The 24,145-nt window shown below is 52.5% G+C and overlaps 1 protein-coding gene, 3 non-coding genes and 1 pseudogene across 4 annotated transcripts; 4 read left to right on the top strand and 1 right to left on the bottom strand.

Annotated features, from left to right (window-relative positions):
* Window positions 1-880: 880 nt before the first annotated feature.
* TRNAF-GAA (transfer RNA phenylalanine (anticodon GAA)) lies at window positions 881-953 on the top strand. Its single transcript has one exon. It is a non-coding gene; the product is annotated as a tRNA-Phe (tRNA).
* Window positions 954-1,371: 418 nt separating this feature from the next.
* TRNAD-GUC (transfer RNA aspartic acid (anticodon GUC)) lies at window positions 1,372-1,443 on the top strand. Its single transcript has one exon. It is a non-coding gene; the product is annotated as a tRNA-Asp (tRNA).
* A 4,310-nt stretch (window positions 1,444-5,753) lies between these two features.
* On the top strand, window positions 5,754-5,825 carry TRNAA-UGC (transfer RNA alanine (anticodon UGC)). The gene has a single exon. It is a non-coding gene; the product is annotated as a tRNA-Ala (tRNA).
* Window positions 5,826-11,286: 5,461 nt separating this feature from the next.
* On the top strand, window positions 11,287-14,496 carry UBC (ubiquitin C). Its single transcript, XM_037511318.2, has 2 exons — window positions 11,287-11,362; window positions 12,133-14,496. Exon 2 carries the CDS (start codon window positions 12,136-12,138, stop codon window positions 14,311-14,313), a length of 2,178 nt encoding a protein of 725 aa, XP_037367215.1. The 5' UTR covers window positions 11,287-11,362; window positions 12,133-12,135; the 3' UTR covers window positions 14,314-14,496.
* A 6,007-nt stretch (window positions 14,497-20,503) lies between these two features.
* Window positions 20,504-20,597, bottom strand: LOC119245454 (U6 spliceosomal RNA; annotated as a pseudogene).
* Window positions 20,598-24,145: the final 3,548 nt, after the last annotated feature.

The raw sequence follows: 24,145 nt of genomic DNA, 5'->3' as shown, positions 1-24,145 counted from the left end.
CAGGGCCTTTGCATTTGCTGTTCCCTCCATCCGAGGGACTCTTCAGCTCTTTACACTGCTGAATCATCATTCCTCAGGCCTCCCGGGCCCTCCCCTTCTCTGACTGCCCCCTCCCCAGCATTCCAGCCCTCACTGTGAGCCATTAGTCCTGGCGTTACTGTCACTGCAGCTGTCTTGTTCTGTGCTTGTCGCTGGGTCCGAAGTCAGCAGGTGCTCAGCAAACACTCCACCCGCTCCCCTCCCCGCCGGCTCTTTCTCTCTCAGACAACAACCTCCACCCACCCCTTTCCCGAAGCGCAGGGAAGCAGAGAGCGGAACCCGAGGCCCACCTGTTGGCTTCCTCATGCCTTGAAGCCGAGCAGGTGCATAGGTGTGGCGGCCTTGCTCGGAGGCGGGAATTGAGCACCCCTGCCCCAGGAAAGCCACATGCAGGCCCCCGACCTCCCATGTGCCCGGCGTGGTCAGCACCCCCGCCGCCCCTCCGACGACTGGGGAGCTGCACCCACGGGGTGCCCTTGTTCCCTTGTGCAGAGAGGGAAGCTGGAGAAAGCGGGGCTCTGCGCCAGAGCATGCATGCGTTTGCTCGCTCATTCAACAAGTGTTGATTAGACGCGCCCCACGTCCTGTCTGGGAGGGGAGCAGTCTCCCCGCGGACGGCTCCCCCGCGCCGCCTGGCTCTGTCGTCCCGGCCGGGAAGACGGGCAACGGCAGGGAAACAACGCACAGGCTAAGGACAGACAGTCAGGGAGCGGGGTCGCGCTGAGAGGCGCGATCAGGGCAGGCTTCCCGGAGGCGGCGGGCGCGGCCCCCCCGATGCCGGGCCGAGGACCCCGGCCGCCGACGACCAGGAGGACCCAAGCGCCGCTCCGTGCCAGCAGCGGCCGAAATAGCTCAGTTGGGAGAGCGTTAGACTGAAGATCTAAAGGTCCCTGGTTCGATCCCGGGTTTCGGCAGCTCGTTTCCTTTTGGGGAGAAACGTTTTCGCGCGCGGCGCGGTGAAACAGGGTCTTCCAGATTCAAAAAAGCGGCGCCCCCCTTTATTTACAGCACCCCGGAGCAGGTCCCGGGCGGCTGGGGGCACCGAGGGGGGCCCGACCCGGCCACGCGTCAGCCGCCGCCGGCCCGCGCTGCTCCCGCCGCCGGCCGGCTCGGGTCGGCGGCGTCGGGTTTGCCTGTGGTAACGGCTGCTCCCCGGGCCTCGCGGCTCCGGCAGGGCCGGGCAGGAAACGGCTCCTCGAGATGACGTTAGTCGGACGGGACTTAGTTCTGGGCGGCAGAAAACGAGCTCGGACGACCCTCCGGGGCGGCGGGGAGCGGGAAGCAGGAAGTTCACCTTAAAGAGAAGCCCCGGCAGAGCGCGGGCAGGGCCGCTCCTCGTTAGTATAGTGGTGAGTATCCCCGCCTGTCACGCGGGAGACCGGGGTTCGATTCCCCGACGGGGAGGCTACTCGTCTTTTACCAGCTCCTGGTGTTTGTTTTTTTATTTATTTATTTCTCTCCCAAACAAATTAAATTCTTCAACTTTCGAAGTCATTCCTTACTCTCCCCTAGAAAAGCAAACCCGCCGGGGAAGATTCAGCCAGAGAGTGAGCGGGGCGGGAGTCCCGCCCTGCCGGGAGCCGTCGCCCTAGCGCTTGAGGGCGCAGCCAGGCCCGACCAGGGGGTTCTCCCGCGCAGCGCCCCGCACTCCGCTCTAGGGTGCTTGGCTTAGGCCAGTTCTTAGAATAAGACTGTCCACTCCCAAGGCCAGGAACTGCTCCTGCTGTGGTGACTGTTCCATCCTCTCAAGTGTTGCTCCAGCCCAGAGGGTTACTCAGAAAATGCGTCTGGGTCTGAGGCAGGAGGGAGGGTGACTCAGCTGCAGCAGTTCCCCAGGGCGGACTCCTTCAGTCAGGGGCGGCGCATCCCCTTCCCAGACTCGCGCTCATTCATTCCACCCATATTCACTGAGTCCTCAGACACTGGGGACTGAGCTGGAAACAAGAGACAAGGCCTGCCCTACTGACTTACCACCTAGTGAGGGGCACGGACAACAGTTTAAAAACAGGTTCTGAGGGTGACAAAGGCGGCAAAGGAAAGTAAAACTAACTAGAGGGGGTGCTTAGGGAATGAGTGGGGTTGGTAGGCCTCTGTAGAGAGGTGGCCAGCGGGAAGGAGACCTGAGGAGTGGTGTTCCAGGCAGGGGAAAGGCAAGAGCAAAGGCCCTGCGGAACAAATGGCAGGTGTGACTGAGGTGCTCCCGGGGAGCCAGAGGTGGACAGACACCCAGGTATAGAGGCCCTTAAAGGCCAGAGTAAGGCCTACAGATTTTATTCTAAGAGTTCATGCAGAGAGCAGACATAATTGGGATTGTTTTGAGCAGAACAAGAGAGCAAGCAGGGGTTCCTGCTCAACTGAATACCTTCCCTTAGCTCAGCCCCAAACTGTGTCCCAAATCATGCCACCAATGGGGCCATCCTCTGTTGCGTCAGCGACACCACACGATAAAGAAACAGAGTCACCCAGCAGGCTGTAGGATGCTGGATGCTGCTCAAGGCAAGATCCTGGCCTTTTTATTGACAGAGAAAAGGGTGGGTCAAACTCAGCACTGGATTTGGGCTTTAGGGAGGGTGAGTGTGCCGATACACTCCTGCCCGCCCCTATGGCTTCAAAGTTATGAGCAAGGCCATTGCTCTTGTTCAGCTTGAAAGGAGCCTTGTATGCTCCACCCACGACCATCTGTGCTCCCACTGAGGCCTCCACCTCCACCTAGTGGGATGAAGGACAGAGGGGCCTCACACAAGATCCCCATTCCACACCTCACCCTGCAGCCCTCCTCCTCAAATCCGGTTTCACCAAAAACAGTGTCTGCAAATAATCAGCCTGTTTAAATAAAGGGAGGCCATAATAATAATAATAATAATAATAATAATATAAAAATAAAGAAAAAGAACTAAAATAAAAATGAGAAAAAAAATTAGGCCTGTAAAAGAGAATTAGAGTTTATTAGAGAATCTAGACTGAGGGCGGGAGCCAGGAGCGGCCTCCAAGAGCTCTGGGGAAGCCGTCGGATGCTGAGTCTCTCAGGGAGCGGTATAGACTGTTTGCAAGGAGGTTACAGGAACATCTCAAGGATTTCTGCAAAGAAGATGTGGCTAGGCATAATAATTAAAACAGCAAAAATAGACACACAGACCAATGGAATCAAATTGAAAACCCCGAAATAAAGCCACACATAGTTCAATTAATCGATGACAAAAGAGCAAAGAATATGCACGGAAACAAGGAAAGTCTTCAATAAATGGTGCTGGGAAAACAGGACCGCAAATGCCAAAGAATGAAGCTAGACCACGGCCTCACACCATGAACAAAAACCAACTCAAAATGGATGAGAGACCTGAGTGTAAGACCTGAAACCATAAAACACATGGAAGAAAGCATCGGCAAGGCACTCCACGACTGACGCCTCGGAAACATCTTTGAAGACTCATCCCCCGAAGCAAAGAAAATGAAGGAAAAGATAAGCAGCTGGGATGACATGAAACTCAAAAGCTTCTGCTCAGCAGAAGAGACAGTCAACAAAACAAAGAGACACCCCACAGATTGGGAGAAAATATTTGCACATCACACAACTGATAAGGGACTGATATCAAAGATCTACAAAGAGCTTACACGACTCAACAAAAACAAAGTAAACAACCTCGTCAGAAAACGGGCAGAAGAGCTAAAAACACACTTCTCCAAGGAGGACATGCGGCTGGCCCGTGAGAAAATGCTCGACATCACTTATCATCAGGGAAACGCACATCAAAACCACAGTGAGCTGCCAGCTGACTCCAGTGAGAACGGCCCGCAGGAAAGCACTGGCAACGGCAAATGCTGGCGAGGCTGTGGAGAAACAGGAGCCTCTTCCACCGCTGGTGGGAGTGCAGACAGGTCCAGCCACGCTGGAAAGCTGTGTAGGGGACCCTCAAATGACTAAAAATGGAGCTGCCTATGACCCAGTGAGTCCACTCCTAGGGATCTACCCAAAGGGCACAAAAACACTCATTTGAGAGGACACCTGCACCCCTCTGTTCACTGCAGCAATATTTACAACAGCCAAGATATGGAAACAACCCAAATGCCCCAAAATAGATGAGTGGATCAGGAAGATGTGGTCGCTACACACAATGGAATACTACTCAGCCATCAAAAAGACAAACTCATGCCATTTGCAGCAGCATGGATGGAGCTGGAAGGGATTGTGCTCGGTGAAGTAAGTCACAAGGAAAAAGAAAAATATCGGATGATATCACTTATAGGAGGAATATAGGGAAACTGAACAAAGAATCAAAAAAAAACCAAACAGACAAGACTTGTAGGCAACTATAGATCTGAGGCTTAAAGGGAGGGAAGGATCAAAACTGGTGGGAGGAGCACAAGGAAGCACGGTGATGATTCACAGTTGCTGTGGTGGTGAGAGATTTACGGGGACTACACCTGAGGGAAGAAATTCAATACTATACAACAATGGACAACTATGTAAGAAAATTATAAAATAACAAAAGAAAGTTCTGGAAACTGGGAGTTTTAGCAAAGTCACACATCTGAGTGGCCATTCTTTGAAGTGAGTAATCTGTCTGGAGGCTGTAAATTCCAAACCCTGTTTTGCTTGGTTTGCTGACTCTTGGCTTGCCCCCTACCCACACCCCACTCCCTAGCCCCTTTTAGTGGGGGCCAGAGAGAAGGGCACCTTCTTAGTTGTTAGCTGCAGTTGCCAAGTCCATGCCTGCCTGGGTTGGAAGTAGGAGCATCCTCACTGAAGGCCTTATATCACCCGCAGGCACAGAGAGGGAAGGCGTGCTGGGCCCCGCAGCAGGCTCTGCTCCCTGCAGTTCACGTGTGGCTCCCCCAGCGATAGCAGCCACCCAAAAAAGGAGGCTTTATTTCTAATCTTCAGTCCACAGAGAAGGCCAGAGAGGTTAAGAAGTAGAGCCCCAGCAGCTGGGCCCAGCGTCCCACACCAGCTCACTGAGGCCTGTAGCTGTGAAGGGTTTGGAGCTATATGGGAGTCTACAGGGACCTGAGGCCGCAGCACATTTGGCGGTATGTTTTCCTTATGGCCCCAAGCAACTTTTTCTGCCAGGAATCTCAAGAGCTGGGGCAGAGGGCCAGCCACTGGGACTTCTCTCCCTCTGGGGAGCCTCCAGGTCACCCTGGAAGAGAGAAGTGTTACAGGGCAGGGGGAGGGACACCCCAGAACCCCAGTTACAGAGACAGCTGCTAATTGATAGAAAATGGCTTTTTTCAGTGAACTGTTGGTTGCAAAGAGATTCCTTTTTCAGAGTTGAACCCACGCGTGTGGGACTGGATCTGCCTCCTTTTAGTTAGCTAATTTTTGTAATCAGAGGAGTTCTTGAATGGCGAAAAACAGGCCTTCAGGTAGATGAGTAAACCTCGGTCACTGGAGGCCGGAATGACTCCGGAGCACAGGAAGCCGAGACTTCTGGGTGGAGGTGTAAATCAGGCAACGCCCTTCTTTATGGAAAGAAACCCACTTTCCTTCCCTTCTTTTCCGGCTGTGGGGTTACATTCGAGAGCAGGTCCATTTTCCTTTGTTCCTTGGGTCTGGCATCAGCTAGAATTTCAGCTGCAAGAGGACGAACAATGAGCCTCCTTTTGATACGTAGAACACTCTCCTAGGGCTTGCTTTGTCGAACAAAATTGGAACTGACAAATGCCTCAGGAATGAAGTTTAGCAGAGAATTTCAGGAGGCAGAGCTGAAGGGGAGGGGGATGTAGCTCAGTGGTAGAGCGCATGCTTTGCATGTATGAGGCCCCGGGTTCGATCCCCGGCATCTCCACTTCTTTTTCTCAGCTCCGTCTTGTCCCTCATCAAAACCCAGGGGTGTAATGGCATGTGTCATCCCTCCGCCTCCTGCTGGGAGGTGGCATTGCATTGTTCACCAGGGACATCTGAAATCCTTAACACTCCACGCGTACCTTTGTTACAAGAGGCAAAGGTTCACAGCAGAGATGAGAATGCACTAGTTTCAGGGCTTTGCGGTGGCCGCAGGGCAAGGCCTGGGCCAGCTGACTCCCTCCTGGCTGTCAGAGGCAAGGGTGTGAGTGGTTCAGAGGTTGAGTGTCTCGGCTGGCTCAAGCCCTTTTGTTGAGCTGTGGGTGATGACCATTTGCCCAACACTTGTCTGCCTGCTGGATTTTGCTTCCTGCTTCCTCAGCAACAGGCCAGGAATGAGGGATTTGGTGGACACACAGCTCGTATTTATAGATATACGCTACCTGAGTGTTGTCATTAAAGTAAAAGATGCATTTCACTGGAAGGAGGGCTCCTGCTACATTCTGTGGGTCGAGTTCTTTGTCTGGGGTAACATGAATTCCTCACCCCTCAAATCCTGTCTCCTCACTTGACTTGACCGCATATTTTAAATCATAAAAACGTCCCTTTTCAGACCCCGAGGGACCTCTTTGCAAAGTCATTTTTCAGTGGACGAAACTGAAATTTGTGAAATGACTCATGCGTTTCATATGAATCATGTGGTGGAGCGTTGGGGACAGTTCCCGCTTCTAATGAGCTTCTGCAAAGGTTATTTTTCCCTAAATGTCAACCAGGTTTTAAAAGAACAAAACTGTTGAGCCTGAAGTTATCAGGCCTAACACAAAACTAATTATATGCTTCTGTTTTACTTTGTAACTTATAATTAAATATTTCTAATAGGGTAATGATAAGGCAAAAAAAACCCATAAAGCTTGTGTGGGGGGAGATGGAGCTTGCCAGAAAACTTGTGACTCTTTTAGAAAATGATTCCCCCCCAACGATTATATTTTATTTTACACCTTAAAAAAATAGTCCATTGTATGAGGACCATCGTGCACCGGCGCTAGGATAGCTCAACTCCTAGAGACCTGAGGCAGAGCCGCAGCAGCTGGGGGTGGTGAGGAGGTGGCTGGGAGTTGTTTGGTACAAGGTTTTAGTTTTGCAAGATGAAGTGAGATCTGGAGGTGGAGGGTGATGGTTGCTTAGCAACGTGACTGTTGAAGGGTAGCAGAAAAAGCCTCCCCAAAATGTGCCACTTTGGTATGAAGGGGCCTGAATCAGACACCCCAAGAGTCTCAGAAGTGGTCTCCATGGGCCTGCTCTGGCATGTAGAGTATTTGGAGCTAAGAGCAATGAAATCCCTGAGGGCTGAGGGGGAGGGTCTGTCCTTGCCAAGGCCCTTTGTAGGCCCCTCAGAAAGGAGAGACCCTCCAGTCCTAAACTGCTACCTTTTCCTGAGTCAGAGAAACCTCCACTGCTCTCCCTTTTGTGACCCAGAAAAATGTCCCGGGGGTGGGGGGAGAGTGAGTCTCCCCTAGTTGTAGGTTACCAGGGAATATGTCTTCTCAGACAGAGAATGTGAAACCCCCTCCTCGATGCCCCAGGTCCCTAAATACAACATAAATATCCCCGCTGAGCTCCATTATGCTTTAGAATTTACAGCTATGTAAATTCCGCATAGATGTGTTACCACCTTTTGGTCTTTCCGCCTACTAATCTGTCTGGTGTTGATTTGCTCATCCTTCCAGCTTAAAAAGACCCCAGATGGGATGGAGAAGTTTCTCCTGTGCTGCATGGCATATTGATTATTTTGAGCTGTTGCCATTTGAAAAATAGCAAATGCTGGGAGGAGCTTCTTCTGCAACCCCATATGAGCCCAAAGGCAGACAGAGCCTCTCAAAGTGGCTCAGTGGTCCTCCTGGGAGTTTCGTGACCAGGGAAGATTGACTCTTGTCATGGGAGAGTTGCCGAGGACACCAAACATTGTCTCAAATGACCACCCCTCACATCTGTTCTTCTAGTGCTGTCCATCGGTCCCAGACTCATTTATTCTTCCCTACCAGGCTTCCATCCCCTGCTCCCTTCCCAATGCCAGCATAAATGCCTAAGTCACCGTCTGAATGACCCAGGTCTCCCTGGGTATCTCCCACCGACACATGAGGCAGGCGTGTTAACCAACTCCTGTTTCTTTCTCTTGTTAGTCTGCCTTTCATACAGGGGCCTCAGTGGAGAAGTCAGAAGGGTAGGGAATGATTCCTCCCCCATAACATATCACCACTGCTGGACTGTACACTTAAAAATGGCGATGATGGTAGATGTCACAGTCTGCGTATTTTGCCACAACTTAAAAACAGCAAATTTAGAAAACATAAAGCCCCAATGGGTCAATGAACTTGGCAAGGTCCCTAACAAGGCAGTCTGGGGGACTAGGATTTGTATCTGATTTTCTGACTGGTGGGGGATGCCAGCGTTATTTTAAGCTGGAGCACTCAACGTTCTGATCACAATGTAAAGGCACAAGTATAAACAGGAAAAGGAACAGAATCCCTTGGGCTTTTTTTTTTTGTTTTCCCCCTACACTGCAGACACTTTCCACTACCTTTTAAGGTTCTGTAACAGATGGCAAAGCAAGACGTGCTTTCCATCCAGCTTTCTGATGTGACCCTTCTCTAGGGGGGAAATGTTTGCTGATTCCTGTATTCCGGGCATTCTCATCAGTCTCAACCAAGGCTGTGACCTTCAGGGGGACTGTCCTCTGGGGAAGGGAGAAAGGCAGGCGGACACACAGGCGCCAGCCCAACTCCACCCCCAGCAGCCCAGCACCCAGGCCTTTGTGAGCTCAGCCCATCACGTGCCCTCTGCCCACCAATCCCGCAGTGTTGCTGGGCCTCTGTCACTTCTCCATTGGTGCCAGCTCTGAAGTAATCTCTTCTGGGGTGCCTGCAAAGGGCGGATCTGTGGGTGGAAGAAACTGAACATGGATTCAATGACTCAACCTGCTTTTTCTAGCACTTTCTAGCACATTGTATTCTAGGTCAGGGGGTTGTAGGCTTCAGTGCCGTGGTCTGGAACCTATTCCTGAATCCAAGGGGGACATCTAGACTTGGGGATTCCTCTCAGCAAAGAGGAAAGCAGTTGGAACAACAACACAAATACTGTGGAGTGGGGGTTTGCAAGTTTGGCATTATTAACACATAGGGCTGGGTAATTCTGCGCTGTGGAGGACTATGCATTGCCGGGTCTCCACCACCAGATGCCTGTGGTACCCCTCCCCCTCCAGCTGCAGTTGTGATAACCAAAAAAGTCTCCAGAGATGTCTACTGGGGAAGAAATCACTTCTGGTTGGCAACCACTGTTCCAGAAGACAACCCCTCTCTGGGGAGGTCACTTTCTCCTCCCCTCTCTCACTCAGTGCCCTTGGACAAATGTTTACTTCTGCTTGCTTCAACAAAAATCCACAGTTGGACTTCAACGAGGGACTGCAGGGGTGTTTCAGAGAAAATAATTTAATTGGAGACACACCGCAGAGTCCTCCCAGCTCCTAAGAATGTGTTTTCTCTTCAGCAATAACCATTGGCACATTTCCCACCCCCTCCTGCCTCTGAAATTGGGCCTGTTTTTCACTTTACCTTTGGACTATGAAAAAGCTAGGTCACCAAGCTCATGACTCAGCCTTTGAGCATCAGGAATCACAAGACTAGCAGCAAAGCAAACAGGCCTGGTCACCTAAGGAGGAGCCCAGCTTTTTGTTCCTCTCAACGCCTCTTCCTGAAACTTAGGAAAAAATAATCTTATAAAGAGCCTTCCTTTTTTGTTCCTTTAAAAATCTCTATCTATAACATATCCATAAATTTAGAGATAAATAACCTTCACAGATATCTGTGCTAGGGAGTCGCTGGGGTCTCCTGCTAACCTGTAACTTTTTTATATTATTCATTTTACTGTCTCAGTAATGAATTCATGCCCTTTGGAGAATGTTAAAAATCAGAGGTTAGTCTCATTTGAACCTTGCCGAGACTTTTTTCATAAATCCATACAAAGGCAACCAAAGTAAGTATACAGCAGCTTTGTTTTGAGTCACACTTTAAGCAAAATATTCAGATTTTAAAAATGCTCATAATTTAAGGGAGGAACATAGTCTTTCCTTAATGGCAAAATATTTTTAATCAGTTGCCTCTTTTCCTATTTTTTTTAAGACTTTAAGGGTGGTGTCAAAAAAACAGGAAAATTCAACTGAGAACATTTGAAGGTCAAATTCACTTCAATTCATGAACCTGCCAGCATTCCATTAGCAAATAGAAAGGCCCTCCAGAAAGCTACAGAAAAGGGAAGATTTTATAAGGTAGCCGGGCAGGGACAAGAGTTTGAAGTGAAAAAAGAAATCGTTTTGAGCAAAGTCACCTATTTTGAGGGGGAAACAGTCTATTAGGCAGATTACCTCCCTTCTACTGACCAATTCCCTCCCTGGCTCTGACCAGGAGATTCCAGGCTGACCCTTCAGAGGGTCTCCCTGGGCAAGGCTGAAAGGCAGCAGCTCAGGTGCGAAGGCTCGGCGCCTGCCCTGTGTTTAGCACAACTGACGCCATCTTGGGCCTGTGGTTGAGGGAGATTTTCACCGTAAAGCTTGAAAACCCTGTTTTACATTTTCACCACGTTCACAGACTTAAAAACACATAAAAAGTACGCGGGGGAAATGGCACATTGCGATCACAAAGCGGGCTTGCCCAAGCAGAGCAGTCTGGCCGGGAGGAAGCGGCGGGTCCTGCGGGCTCCGGGCCGTTCGCCGGCGTCCACAGACCGAGGCCGGGTCGCCCCTGAACACCCCTGGCTCAACTGCCCAGGCAGCCGACAAGCCCCGGCGGCCGCGTCCGGCCGGGACACTCCTGGAGGCCCCGCGGGCCCCGGGGGCGGCGCCCCGGCCCCGCCCGGCCCGGCCCGGCAGAGATTTGCCGAGTCACCGGCCTTGTCCCGGCGCCCGCGGGGAGGGGCCGGCCGCGGCCGGGGGAGGGTCGGGGGTGCCCGCGAGGGGAGCGGGACCCCGACTCTGCGGGCGGCGCGGCCGGGGCCCACTCCGCACCGGCGTCCGGAGACTCGCCGGGCCCCTGACGGCCGAGAGCCGGGGGCGGCGGGGCGGGGCGCGGGACTGGGCCCACCCGGGCGCCCGGGCGGTTCCGCGCCGGGTTTTAGCGCCGCCCGCGGGCGCCCCCGCCCCCGTCGAGCGCCGGCCACGTCCGCGGACGCAGTGCTCCCTAACGTGCTGATCCTTCCGCCGTGCCTCCCCGAGTCGCGACCCACTCCCCACCCGACGTCGCCCCGAAGCCCCGGTCGTAACTGCAGGTCATTTTGTGAGGGAATATGATGGTTCTTGGTGACGGTTTTTTTATTTAGCGGTGAGGAAGGGCGGAGAAAAGTAGTCCCTTCTCGGCGTTTCTGCGGAGGGATCCCTTGGCGCGGCACGCCCGATTCCTACATAAGGGAGCGCCGGGCGCGGCGCGGCGAGTGCCGTCGGGTTCCAGAGCTGAGTTGTGGCAGTTCTGCGCGCGCTGCTGACCCCGCCGCTTGGTAAGGAGAACTCGCTGCGCTGCGGGGCTGGGGTTGTGCTCGCGGGGGGCAGCTGCCCGCCTGGGCGGAGAGGCACCGAGGCGCTGCGTCGCCCGCCGCCCGCGAGCCAGGCCCGGAAAGGGGAACGCAGCAAAATGGCGGCCATTTCCGTTCCCGCCGGGGAAGACGCGGCGGCAGGAAGGTGCTTGTGAGGGCGGCCGGTGTGTGGAAGGTGACGCTAAAGAGCCTTGAACCTGGACGCAGGAGCGCATACGTCTGCGGCCGCGCGGCTTGGGGGACTGACGCTCGGTGTGGGTTTTGGGGCTTGGCCGGCTTGAGGACCTGCTTTCCGTTTTCGGGGGAGGGGGTGCTCCGCGGCCCCGCACCCCTTCGGGGAGGGGGGGGGCCTGCGCACCGCCGCACTCGTGTGACGTCAGCTCTCTGTTGGTTCATCATCTGGGGTGGGGCCACCTGCCGGCGTGTGCAGTAGGTGACAGTCGCAGGACACAGGGTTTGGGCCTGAAGTAGACCCTGCTGAATTGCCGGGGGCCGGACATCCACGGGGGAGAGTGAGCTAGGCTCCCCGAATTTACTTGTTTAGGTTTTCTGCTTTGCCTAGTAAGTGGCTGAGTTTCGAGTTTTGAACTGAAGTGTTTCGGTTCCTGAGGTGGTGTAGGCAAGTTGTTTTTTTAAGTTACTTGGCCAGTAGAATATGGCTGATCGCTGGAGCACTAAGAAGTGAATCGCCTGCTAAACCGGGATTTGTTTGTTTCGGTCTTTTGTTCTAATAGACCATGCAGATCTTTGTGAAGACCCTGACCGGTAAGACCATCACCCTTGAGGTGGAGCCCAGTGACACCATCGAGAATGTCAAGGCCAAGATCCAGGACAAGGAGGGCATCCCCCCTGACCAGCAGAGGCTGATCTTCGCCGGGAAGCAGCTGGAAGACGGGCGCACCCTGTCTGACTACAACATCCAGAAGGAGTCCACCCTGCACCTGGTCCTCCGCCTCCGGGGTGGGATGCAGATCTTTGTGAAGACCCTGACCGGTAAGACCATCACCCTTGAGGTGGAGCCCAGTGACACCATCGAGAACGTCAAGGCCAAGATCCAGGACAAAGAAGGCATCCCCCCTGACCAGCAGAGGCTGATCTTTGCCGGGAAGCAGCTGGAAGATGGGCGCACCCTGTCTGACTACAACATCCAGAAGGAGTCCACCCTGCACCTGGTCCTCCGCCTCCGGGGTGGGATGCAGATCTTTGTGAAGACCCTGACCGGTAAGACCATCACCCTTGAGGTGGAGCCCAGTGACACCATCGAGAACGTCAAGGCCAAGATCCAGGACAAAGAAGGCATCCCCCCTGACCAGCAGAGGCTGATCTTCGCCGGGAAGCAGCTGGAAGATGGGCGCACCCTGTCTGACTACAACATCCAGAAGGAGTCCACCCTGCACCTGGTCCTCCGCCTCCGGGGTGGGATGCAGATCTTTGTGAAGACCCTGACCGGTAAGACCATCACCCTTGAGGTGGAGCCCAGTGACACCATCGAGAACGTCAAGGCCAAGATCCAGGACAAAGAGGGCATCCCCCCTGACCAGCAGAGGCTGATCTTCGCCGGGAAGCAGCTGGAAGATGGGCGCACCCTGTCTGACTACAACATCCAGAAGGAGTCCACCCTGCACCTGGTCCTCCGCCTCCGGGGTGGGATGCAGATCTTTGTGAAGACCCTGACCGGTAAGACCATCACCCTTGAGGTGGAGCCCAGTGACACCATCGAGAACGTCAAGGCCAAGATCCAGGACAAAGAAGGCATCCCCCCTGACCAGCAGAGGCTGATCTTCGCCGGGAAGCAGCTGGAAGATGGGCGCACCCTGTCTGACTACAACATCCAGAAGGAGTCCACCCTGCACCTGGTCCTTCGCCTCCGGGGTGGGATGCAGATTTTTGTGAAGACCCTGACTGGTAAGACCATCACCCTTGAGGTGGAGCCCAGTGACACCATCGAGAACGTCAAGGCCAAGATCCAGGACAAGGAGGGCATCCCCCCTGACCAGCAGAGGCTGATCTTTGCGGGGAAGCAGCTGGAAGACGGGCGCACCCTGTCTGACTACAACATCCAGAAGGAGTCCACCCTGCACCTGGTCCTCCGCCTCCGGGGTGGGATGCAGATCTTTGTGAAGACCCTGACCGGTAAGACCATCACCCTTGAGGTGGAGCCCAGTGACACCATCGAGAACGTCAAGGCCAAGATCCAGGACAAGGAGGGCATCCCCCCTGACCAGCAGAGGCTGATCTTTGCCGGGAAGCAGCTGGAAGACGGGCGCACCCTGTCTGACTACAACATCCAGAAGGAGTCCACCCTGCACCTGGTCCTCCGCCTCCGGGGTGGGATGCAGATCTTTGTGAAGACCCTGACCGGTAAGACCATCACCCTTGAGGTGGAGCCCAGTGACACCATCGAGAACGTCAAGGCCAAGATCCAGGACAAAGAGGGCATCCCCCCTGACCAGCAGAGGCTGATCTTTGCTGGGAAGCAGCTGGAAGACGGGCGCACCCTGTCTGACTACAACATCCAGAAGGAGTCCACCCTGCACCTGGTCCTCCGCCTCCGGGGTGGGATGCAGATCTTTGTGAAGACCCTGACCGGTAAGACCATCACCCTTGAGGTGGAGCCCAGTGACACCATCGAGAACGTCAAGGCTAAGATCCAGGACAAGGAGGGCATCCCCCCTGACCAGCAGAGGCTGATCTTTGCCGGGAAGCAGCTGGAAGATGGGCGCACCCTGTCTGACTACAACATCCAGAAGGAGTCCACCCTGCACCTGGTCCTCCGCCTCCGGGGTGGGATGCAGATCTTTGTGAAGACCCTGACTGGTAAGACCATCACCCTTGAGGTGGAGCCCAGTGACACCATCGAGAACGTCAAGTCCAAGTTCCAAGATGAGGTATTCTCTTTGACCACCAGAGGTTGATCTTTGCTGGGAAGCAGTTGGAAGATTGGGTGCATCCTGTCTTAGTGCAACATCCAGGAGTCCACTCTTCATTTTGTCCTGCACTTGAAGGGAGTTTTATTAAATATACCTCCCTTTTAAGCTTTCAAAAGATTTCATTGCACTTTTCTTTCAATAAAGTTGTTGCATTCCAAAAGTGTTGGGTTTTTTTTGTTTTGTTTTTAATGTTCTTTTCAGTTGAGGTGTGGTGGCGTGATCACGGTTAAGTCAGTGACTTGATTCTGTGATGGTAGCCATGAGGTGTAAGAAATACGAATAAAAAGTTACCTAATAGAGAACTAGTGGGTGGGTGCAGATAAAAAGGCTAACTGGAGGAAACTATCCTCCCTGTGTGCACTGATAGTTTTACCTTTTAGCTACTAAGTTTGGGTTGTATGAGATGCCTTAGAATGGGAAAGTTTCTGGATTCTCAGTAGAACAGGCGTATTAGTGGGGAATGGGAGGGGAATCTGCTTTCATACATAATTTAATTCACGTAGAGCTGCTCCAAAAGTTAGTAAACTAGATTTTTGAAAAAAGATGTGGCTGGTAGTATACAGTGAGGGAAATAATACCTGTTGGGATTTCTGCTGAAAAATTCTTGGAACTAATTACAGAGTGAAAACTACTCATTGAAATGTCACCACTGAAGTTTTTTTAAGAAGAATTATTTATGCATAGACGAGCTGGGGTACAGGCCAGAGATATGGGGGTTGAGAGGATTCGCCAGAGACAGGCTGGGTTGCTGAACAGGCGGATTGAAATACACTACTGAGGGGAGCAGCAGGGAAACAGGTCTGTTGTGCCATGTGGGTAGCTCCCTGGCTGGGATCAAACTGCAGCGGTTACTGATAACTTCGTAGTGCTGTGACTTAACCCCTTGGGCCACCAGGGAGGCCCTGAAATATTCTGTTTAAAAATGTAGCATTGGTTTACAATGCTGTGATTTAGAGATACAGGCTCTTCCCCCTCAAGTGTTGGCACCCACCACCAAGACAGCCACTGTCCTCAACAGGAGTTAGTTGTGTTCCCTCCCCACTTTTATTCTTCAAATAAAATTTCAACATGATCCCTGGGCTTCATGGGACAGCAGATGAAAGGTTTGTATACTACTTGGTGGTGGTGGTGGTGGTGGTGGGTGTAACAGTTGGTCCCCAGTCTTCGCTTGTGTAAACTTGAAGTTAGCCATTTTAGCCAGTCAGATGCTAATGGCAAGGGATTCATTAAGTTAAGGGGAGCTGCTTTTGATAAAGAACTGGCACTGGCTGGTGGGCACCATGCAAGTCGTCCAGAGGCTCTTCAAAGAATCTCGGAGGTGTGTTCTTGAAAGCACCACTCCTTTTACTACACTCAGCTGGTTTTAGACCATCTATGTAACCTCAGGTCCCGGAAAGACTAACCCTTCTGGTTGTAAAGTAGCCATGTCAGTAGGTTTAAGATAAGTTCTAGCTTTAGGGATCCTAAGTAAAGTTAGTGGGTGTTCTTGGCTCACCACCCAGCCCAGTCTCAAGCACTAGCGCCTGTAACTGCTACCTATCATGATGCTGGCTATCGCGTAGTCCTGGTGCTCCATGAGAATCAGAAGGTATTGTGCAGAACTAAGCGTCCATAGCATCTTCAAATTAACCACTGAAGGCAAGGCAGGCACGGTTCCTGAAGTGCTGTGTCCGTGGCTAAGTAAGTACGAAATGTCCTGGGGCTAATAATTGAAGACACAAGGCTGCATCAACTCGGGGGCGCAGTCTTGGTCCCTTAGAGCAAGAGGAGACCCCAAGTGTGCTGGAGCATTAACATCGGTGCTCTAACGGCTCTGGCAGGGTGGGGAGAGGGGAATGGGTTGCTTAACTGAGAACTCACTGAAGAGCCCTTGGCTCTTTGAATTAAAGTGTTTCCTGTCGAATTCAATGAAAGAATTTACTAAATACTGGTGTAAATACTAGAAAAATTGGAAGCGTTAACATCAATGCTTGTTAAACTATATACTCTTAACCACTGGGAAAATTGAGTTGGGAATATATACTTGTCTCTGTTTCCAATCGAAGCATATACATAAATACATACACCTGGTGTCTATTATAAAGCTAGAGAAAATACACCTAAATTCTCAATTACCCATTTTCACTTCCTGGTGATGAAAGTTTGCTATTCGAGGATTTACCTCTGTGATTATAGTGCCTGGGTAGGTCCCTAGGCGCTCATGGACACAAGCGGGCATTTGTGACAGTATTTCTCAAGGTAGGTGATTTTATCTTTGCATCTTTGTATTGTTGCTTTAGCATTTATTTTACCCCCACCAACATTTGTTTCCAGGTTTTTGTTACTATAATGTTGCTGTGAAGTACATACTTTTTTTTTGTTTCCCAATATTCTGGAAGGATACCATAAACAAAATTCCTATTTAATAAGGTTCTTGGGGATTATTCAAAGCATCAGGGCAGAACTTGTTTTTATAATTTGATTATTGTCTCATGATAGTTTTCTATTTTGTAACTTTTTTTTTTTCTTTTACACTGCTGAGGGGAGCAGCAGGAGAGACAGGAGAGGTCTGCGGTGCCATGTGGCACCCTCCCTGGCTGGCCGGGATTGAACCTGCGCTGCAGAGGCTGCGGACAACTTCACAGCGCAGCGCTCAACCACCTGTGCCACCAGGGCAGGCCCTATTTTGTACCTTTTTAAGTAGGTAAAACTTTCATGTGTTTCAGATATTTAAAACAAATTAAGATAAGTCTTCTCTCCCACCTCCCCAGTTCACCTCCCCCCATGTATTTTCAGAGTTTCTCTGTGCAGGTGTAAGCAACTATTAATATATCTTAATTCCTCCTCACACAGAAGGTAACATAATGGTCTGCACATCTGTCCTGCACCTTCCTTTTCCATTTCATATATATTTTAATAGTTGACAGTTCTAATATCCTTTCACTTTGCATAAAGGAAAAAGCCTTTGTGTGATTTTCTCAAGAAGAAATCGTGAGGGCAACACAGTCCCTAATGAACTCCCGGCAAATATAAACAGGGGAAACTAAAGTGAATCAGCAGTGAATGAGAAGCGTTTCTACCATCAAGGCTGAAAGGATCTGGCGGTCAAGAAAAGGAAACCCAGGCTAAGTTTCTCACAGGCAAGACATTTATTGGGCTCCTGGGCAAAGTGCACCGACCCCCACAGGGGTAGGAGAAGTAGCACCCGTTGGGGGATGAGGGCAAGTTTTTATAGGGCAGGGTCTGGCCTTGGAGGCAGGTGGAGAATGCTGAGTCTAAGTTGTTTTCAAAGAAGTTTTTTCTCTCAGAACTGGTTGTTCTTTCAACACCACTTATCAGGGCCCAAGCAAACCTGGCAGAGCCGGCTCAGGGCATGCAGGTGGCAGCTGTTTCGAGTCCCCCTCCCCCCACCCCATCTCTGCCCCGGCCTCGAACTTGCAAAGGGGTCCTCAGTCTTGTCAAAGGACGGGTGCTAGACTTCTTCAGTTGCGTTGCATGACTGAAATCTTAAAGCACCCCAAAGTCTGGTTTTACACTTGAATGAATACTTTGGAAGGTTGCAGAGATGTGGTTGTGCGAGGTTTGAATAAACAAGGAAAACACTTGGTTTTCATTTATATGAAGCAGTTGTCCTTTAAAACCCTCACCGCCCTGTAAACGCGGCCCTCACCGAGGAATGTTGTTTGGAGGCTGGCAAGTGCTTTTCACCGGGGTCAGCCATCTTAGCGTGCAGCGCTTGCCTCTGCCAGGAGAGGGAGCGACGGGGACGGACTCCGGCCTAGTCACGCCGCCGGCGGCGCCCCCTGGCGCTCGCGGCTGGCAGGTTGAGCTTTCCCCTTTCTCTTCAGTTACAACAACGTATTTACTGTCCCTTTTCTTCCATCCTTGCAGTCCTCTCCGTTCCACCCAGCAGGACTCTCACGTAACGCCTGTGTAGCTGCTCGTCGGCGCGGGCCCTCCGCTGCCGGCTCTCCTCAGGCCCCACTCCTGGAAACGCTTCCCGCGCTTCCCGGCCCGGAGCCGCTTCCCGCCCTCCGCTCCCGCGCGTCCCCCTCCCCCCGGCGGCTCCTCTTCCTGAGCAACTGAAAGCCGCCCCGACGTCAGGCCCCCTTCGGCGATCCCCAGCGCCTTCTCCCCGGGCCCCCGGGCCGCGAGCTCTTCCTCGCCCTGGGGAGCCCCTCCAGGCGAGCCCGCGCTCCCCCCCCCCGCGCTCCCCCGCGCTCGCGACAGCTTCCGGCCGCGGCCGCGCGAGCGAACGGGTGGTCAGACGGGAGGGGTCTGGGGTCTCCTCCCGGCCGGGTGGTCCTCGGAGGGCTGCTGGGGAAAGACCCTGACGCGAGACCCGGCGTCTGCGAGGGGCAGCTTTGCCCAGGGCGGGGCAGCAGGAGACAGTGCGAGGGCCCGGGAGCCGCCGAGGCGCGAGGCCTGTGTGAGGACCCGAGAGCAGGGCCGCGGCTGGAGCAGGTGGGGAGACGGGCAGGCGGGTCTTCACGGACAGGAAACGCTCGGCCCTGAGAAGGAGGGGGCTGGTGGCGCAGGGGTTAAGTCTCGGCGCTGTGAAGCTACCACCAGCCCCTGCAGCACAAGTTCGATCCCAAGCCAGGACTGAAGGCGCAGGGGACCTCGCCTGTCTCCCCGCTGCTCCCCTCAGCAGTGGATTTCAGTGATCCGCCTGTTCTTGCCCCCGCTCTGTCTCTGGTGAATCCTCTCACCGCCCCCCACCATGGCCTACACCCCAGCTCTTGCATGCATAAATAATTCAAAGTAAATCTTACCTTAAAAAAAAAACAAAAAAACGACAAAAACTAGTGAAGCCCCTCAGGGTAGCCTATGGCAGGGGAGTGCCCAGTTTTAAGTAGGTGGGTGGGGGGCAGGGAGTAACCCAGGGTCTGTGGGGGCCAGTGTGGGAAGGTCAGCGCTTCCAGCTTTTCCTTTAAAGCCCATTTGACAATAGTCTGCCCTGTATTGCGTATGGCTGCCCCTAGGAAGTCCACGCACCAGTCCCCACTGGGTGGCTTGGGGGTTCCGAGGGGTGCTCACACTTCCCACAGATCAGTGCTGCACCGCAGCTGGCTCCTGCCCAGGACATTCTGCCATCCTGCACTGGCTTCCACTTTTGCTGTCTGCCTCAGGAACCCGTTCCTTCCTCAGGACAGCTAAGCAGGGGCTATCGAATATTTTTTTTAGCTAGACACAGGGGTAATGAGAGGAAATGGCCAAGTGGAGAAGAAGTCACAATTGCATGCAACATGTTGTGAGTCCTTTTTTTTTTTTTTTCCAATTTTATTTATTTATTTATTTTTTAAATTTAAATAATAAATTTTATTTTTATATTCCCCCATACAATTGTAAACGCCCCATTCTGACCCCAATCCCTCCCCTTCCGCCCCCCACCCCCCAAAAAGTGTCTCTGGTTCATAGTTTTTTGTTGATTTTGATTTTCACTTTCTTATATTCATTTTCCTGGTCCCTTATTTAAGTTTTCTAGATTCCTGCTATGAGTGAGACCATCCGGTATTTTTCTTTTTCTTTTTGGCTTATTTCACTGAGCATGATCCCTTCCAGCGCCATCCATGTTGCTGCAAATTGCATGTGTTTATCTTTTTTGAATGCTGAGTAATATTCCATGGTGTATATGCACCCCATCTTCTTGATCCAGTCATCTATTTTTGGGCATTTGGGCTGTTTCCAAAGCTTAGCTACTGTAAATAGTGCTGCTATAAACATAGGGGTGCAGGTGCTCTTTGGAATGGATGTTTCTGTGTCCTTTGGGTAAATACCTAGGAGTGGAATTGCTGGATCCTATGGAAGCTCTATGTTTAGTAGGTCCAGAAATCTCCACACAGCTCTCCACAGTGGTTGGACCAGTTTGCACTCCCACCAACAGTGCAGAAGAGTTCCTTTTTCTCCACACCCTCGCCAACATTTGTTGTTGCTAGTTTTTTTAATATGTGCCATTCTCACTGGTGTGAGATGGTATCTCATGGTAGTTTTGATTTGCATTTCCCTGATGACAAGGGATGTTGAACATTTTTTCATATGTCTGTTGGCCATTTGCATTTCCTCTTCAGAGAAGTTTCTTTTTAGCTCTTCTGCCCATTTTTTGACTGGATTATTTTCTTTGTTGTTGCTGAGTCTCATCAGCTCTTTGCAGATTTTTGTGATCAGTCCTTTATCATTAGTGTTGAGTGCAAAAAAAAATATGGAACGCTTCACGAATTTGCGCAGGGGCCATGCTAATCTTCTCTGTATCGTTCCAATTTTAGTATATGTGCTGCCGAAGCGAGCACCATGTTGAGTCCTTTTCCTCCCTTGGGGACGCTGAGAGATGGTCTCTCTTCTAGGCCCTAATCTGCCAACGCTCTTTGGGTGTAGGAGTACTTTGGGCTCTGTGCCCCCAAGCTCAGAGCCAGTCCTCATCTTCCCTGTGACCAGTGTAAGGGGGAAAAAAGTCATCTCACACCCAATGATATCGGTTCTGCCCCCATGAAGACAATGCTGACATTAATTTCAAGGAATTTTAGCTTCTTATTCTTTAAACTTCATTCCAAAACCAGACATGTAGCTTTTCCTCTGGGTAAAATACTGAAGTATTTCCTCAAAACAAGAGTTGTTTCCTCATGAGACAAATTAAAAAAACACCAAAAGCTTTAAAGTAATAGCATTCATGTTTCCAGACCCCAAGCAGTGCTTATTCTTTTTTATTTTATAAGATTTATTTATTTATGCACATGAAAACTGGGGTGTAGGCCAGAGGTATGGGGGTGAGAAGATTCACCAGAGACAGAGTGGGGAACAGGACAGGCATAAACTGAAATACACTGCTGAGAGGAACAGCAGGGAGACAGGAGAGGTCTGCTGTGCCATGTGGGTCAGCTCCCTGGCCGACCGGGGATTGAACTCGTGCTGCAGAGGCTGCGGACACCTTCATAACCCCTTGCGCCCCCAGGGAGGCTCCGCAGTGCTTATTCTTAAGCTATTTGCAGCAATCACTGCTGCTGTCACCTGCAGTGTCACTAGAGTGGTGGTATCAGCAGTGAGCCCACAGGCTGAGCAGTCCCCAGGAACTCTAATGAATCTAAGGACTTCTAGAGACTTCCAGAGACTTCTCTGGCTACACTGTGGTGCCACATGTGTTGGGCAGTGTTGACAGTCTCATCCACAGTGACGCTTCCACCTGCTTGATGCCTGTCTCTGGGACTGATGATGACAACAGACTGCAGAGGGCCGTCTCGTTCCGTGTGGTCAGTTTCACTGTCTTCAGACCCTTCCAGTCACCCGCTGCTGGGGCGATGTTATCACCAAACTTTTTTGGAGACAGACCCAGGGGCCAATCTTGAGGGCCAGTGTGGACATGGCCCTGGCTCTTCCACCCACTGCCCCCCACACCACTCAGGGGTACAAATTTGTTTTTTCTTTTTTTTTTTTTTTTTTAAGATTTATTTAATTTATTTATGCATTCCAGAGCTGGGGTGCAGGCCAGAGGTGGGGGGGTGAGAAGACTCATCAGAGACAGAGTGGGGAGCAGAACAGGAGGATCTACTGAAATCCACTGCTGAGGGGAGCAGCGGGGAGACAGGAGAGGTCTGCTGAGCCCTGTGGGTAGCTCCCTGGCCAGGGATCGAACTCAGGCCGCAGTGGTAGGCCTGAACTGCTAGGCCACCAGGGAGGCCCTGCCTGCACTTTTCAACGCCAGGACCCACGTGTCAGAACTAGGGTCCGGCTCCAAGAAGCAGGGTCAGTGTCCTTGCGTTGCTGCTGGTGGAGCCGCAGCTGGTCCTGGTGGGAGCAGCGAGCCAAAGGGCAGATTTAGGAGCACGATGACTTGGCATCAGGGAATTCTCAGGAATCACGCAATGGTGTGTAAAAGGGGGCGATAAAGCCAAGGGGTCACACACTTTGACTCCAAGAAGCTAACCCCCCACGCGGCCATGTGAATTATTTGGGTGAAATGAAATGTGTGCTTCCAACACCAGCCGCGTCAGGTGCTCGGCAGAAACCCTGGGCCTGGCCTGCCACGGCCAGCGCAGACCCAGACCCTGAGGCCTAGGGTTCTGTTGGCCCAGGGGCCCAGCGGTCCCTTTCCAGGGGTTCAACCAGCAAGGACGTGGCAGCGTTGGCTCAGATTATTCCCAGGGCGTTGCGGGGGGTCGGCTTCTTCCTTCGCTGCTCAAGGATCTTTCTCTGTAAACTGTCGGCCGTGATGTTTTAGTCTGAAATTCTATAATTCAGTGTGTGGCGTTTCAATCGGAAATTCTATAATTCCCGGCTCTGGCGTGTAACGGGGGCCTGGGTTAATGTTTACACCAGAAATCCCAGCTGCCTGACGCTGGCAGGACTGTTGAGTTCCCAGGCTGGGGGTGGCCGGTGGGGGTGGGGCCTGCAGGGCCAGGTGGGGCCTGCGAGCGTCACCTGGGCCCCGGGACACTGCCGCCCTGTCACCCACCCACCTGTCTAACCTCCCACCTGGCGGGGTTCCGGCCAGCCGCAGGGCCCCGGGGGCATCTCAGGTCGCTGCTCCCCTGCAGGGGCGCCCCGTGGGAGGAGACAAAGGAGACTCATCTGGGCTGGGGTGCGGGGCCAGGTCCAGGAGGGCCCTTTATCCCCCACGCTTCGGTCCCCAGGCTTGTGAGCTTCGGGCCGCGCGCGTGGGAACGAAAACAACTGTTTTTAGGAAGTACTGCGTGTGTGGGGACAAGTTACACATGGACTCGCGGGAAGAGAATTGTTTTTCTTATCTCTGCCCCGAGCTGTCTGTCTCAGTCCTGCGGGGGGTGGGGGGGGGTAACAAAGGACCACCCGGGCAGAGCTCACTGTTCTGGAGGCTGACGGCCAAGGTCAAGGTGGAGCAGCTGCTCAGGACCGGCGGGAGGGGCGAGGGAGCTCTCCGGGGTCTCCTTTATATGGGTACTGCCCCTGCCCACCCTCGCAGCCTAATCCCCTCCCAGAGGCCCCGCCTCCTGACACCCTAACATTGGGGCTTAAGTTTCAACCTTTGCATTTGGAGGGGACACACGCTGTCCATATCGTTTTCCTCCCCCAACTGTCACCAGTTTCCGGAGTAGCCTTCTCCATGGTCTATGCTTTTTTTTTTTTTTAGATTTATTTATGCATACAAAAGCTGGGTGCAGGCCAGAGGGGGGTGTGTGTGTGGGGAGGGTGGGAGGACTCACCAGACAGAGTGGGGAGCAGAACAGGCAGACTGGATGAAAGACACTGCTGAGGGGAGCAGCGGGGAGACAGGAGAGGGCTGCCGCACCCTGTGGGTTGCTCCCTGGTGGGAAGGAACTTGTGCTGCAGAGGCTGTGGACAGCTCCACAGTGCTGGGTCTTAACCCCTTGCGCCACCAGGGAGGCCCAGCATGTTCTTTTCCACCATATCAACGAACGCATCCATGATACTCTTTCTACCTTTTTCACTACAGATTAGAGTGTGGGACTAGCTTTTCTATGCATTCACACACGTCTATCCCCTTCTGGTTTCTGGCTGCAAAACACCCAGTGTCTAGCTATGCACTCAGCACAGGAGCCTAGTGAAATTTACATTGGGTGATATTTTATAAAGTTAGTTCTTGTTTGCGTTTGCCATGTTTCAGCTGCTCAGTAGAAGAATTCGCCGCGACTAACATCCTGGACAGGACAGGTGGTGATCATTTCCATCGTCAAAGACAGTGCATGTTGGTGGCTGGGGCAAGTGGGCTGAACGGAGCCCAGCGACCCCCACTGGTGGAGACAGGTGGGTCCAGTGTCTCGCTACTCTAACCCACGATCCAAGACTGCTCTGTGCACAGATGGCTGCCCCTGTGTGCACGTATGTCTGAAAGATAAACTGCTGGCCA

The sequence above is a fragment of the Talpa occidentalis genome, unplaced genomic scaffold (assembly GCF_014898055.3).
Source record: "Talpa occidentalis isolate TD23 unplaced genomic scaffold, MPIMG_talOcc4v2.1 talOcc4.14, whole genome shotgun sequence".
NCBI lineage: Eukaryota > Metazoa > Chordata > Mammalia > Eulipotyphla > Talpidae > Talpa > Talpa occidentalis.
This window is presented reverse-complemented; position numbering and strand designations above follow the sequence as displayed.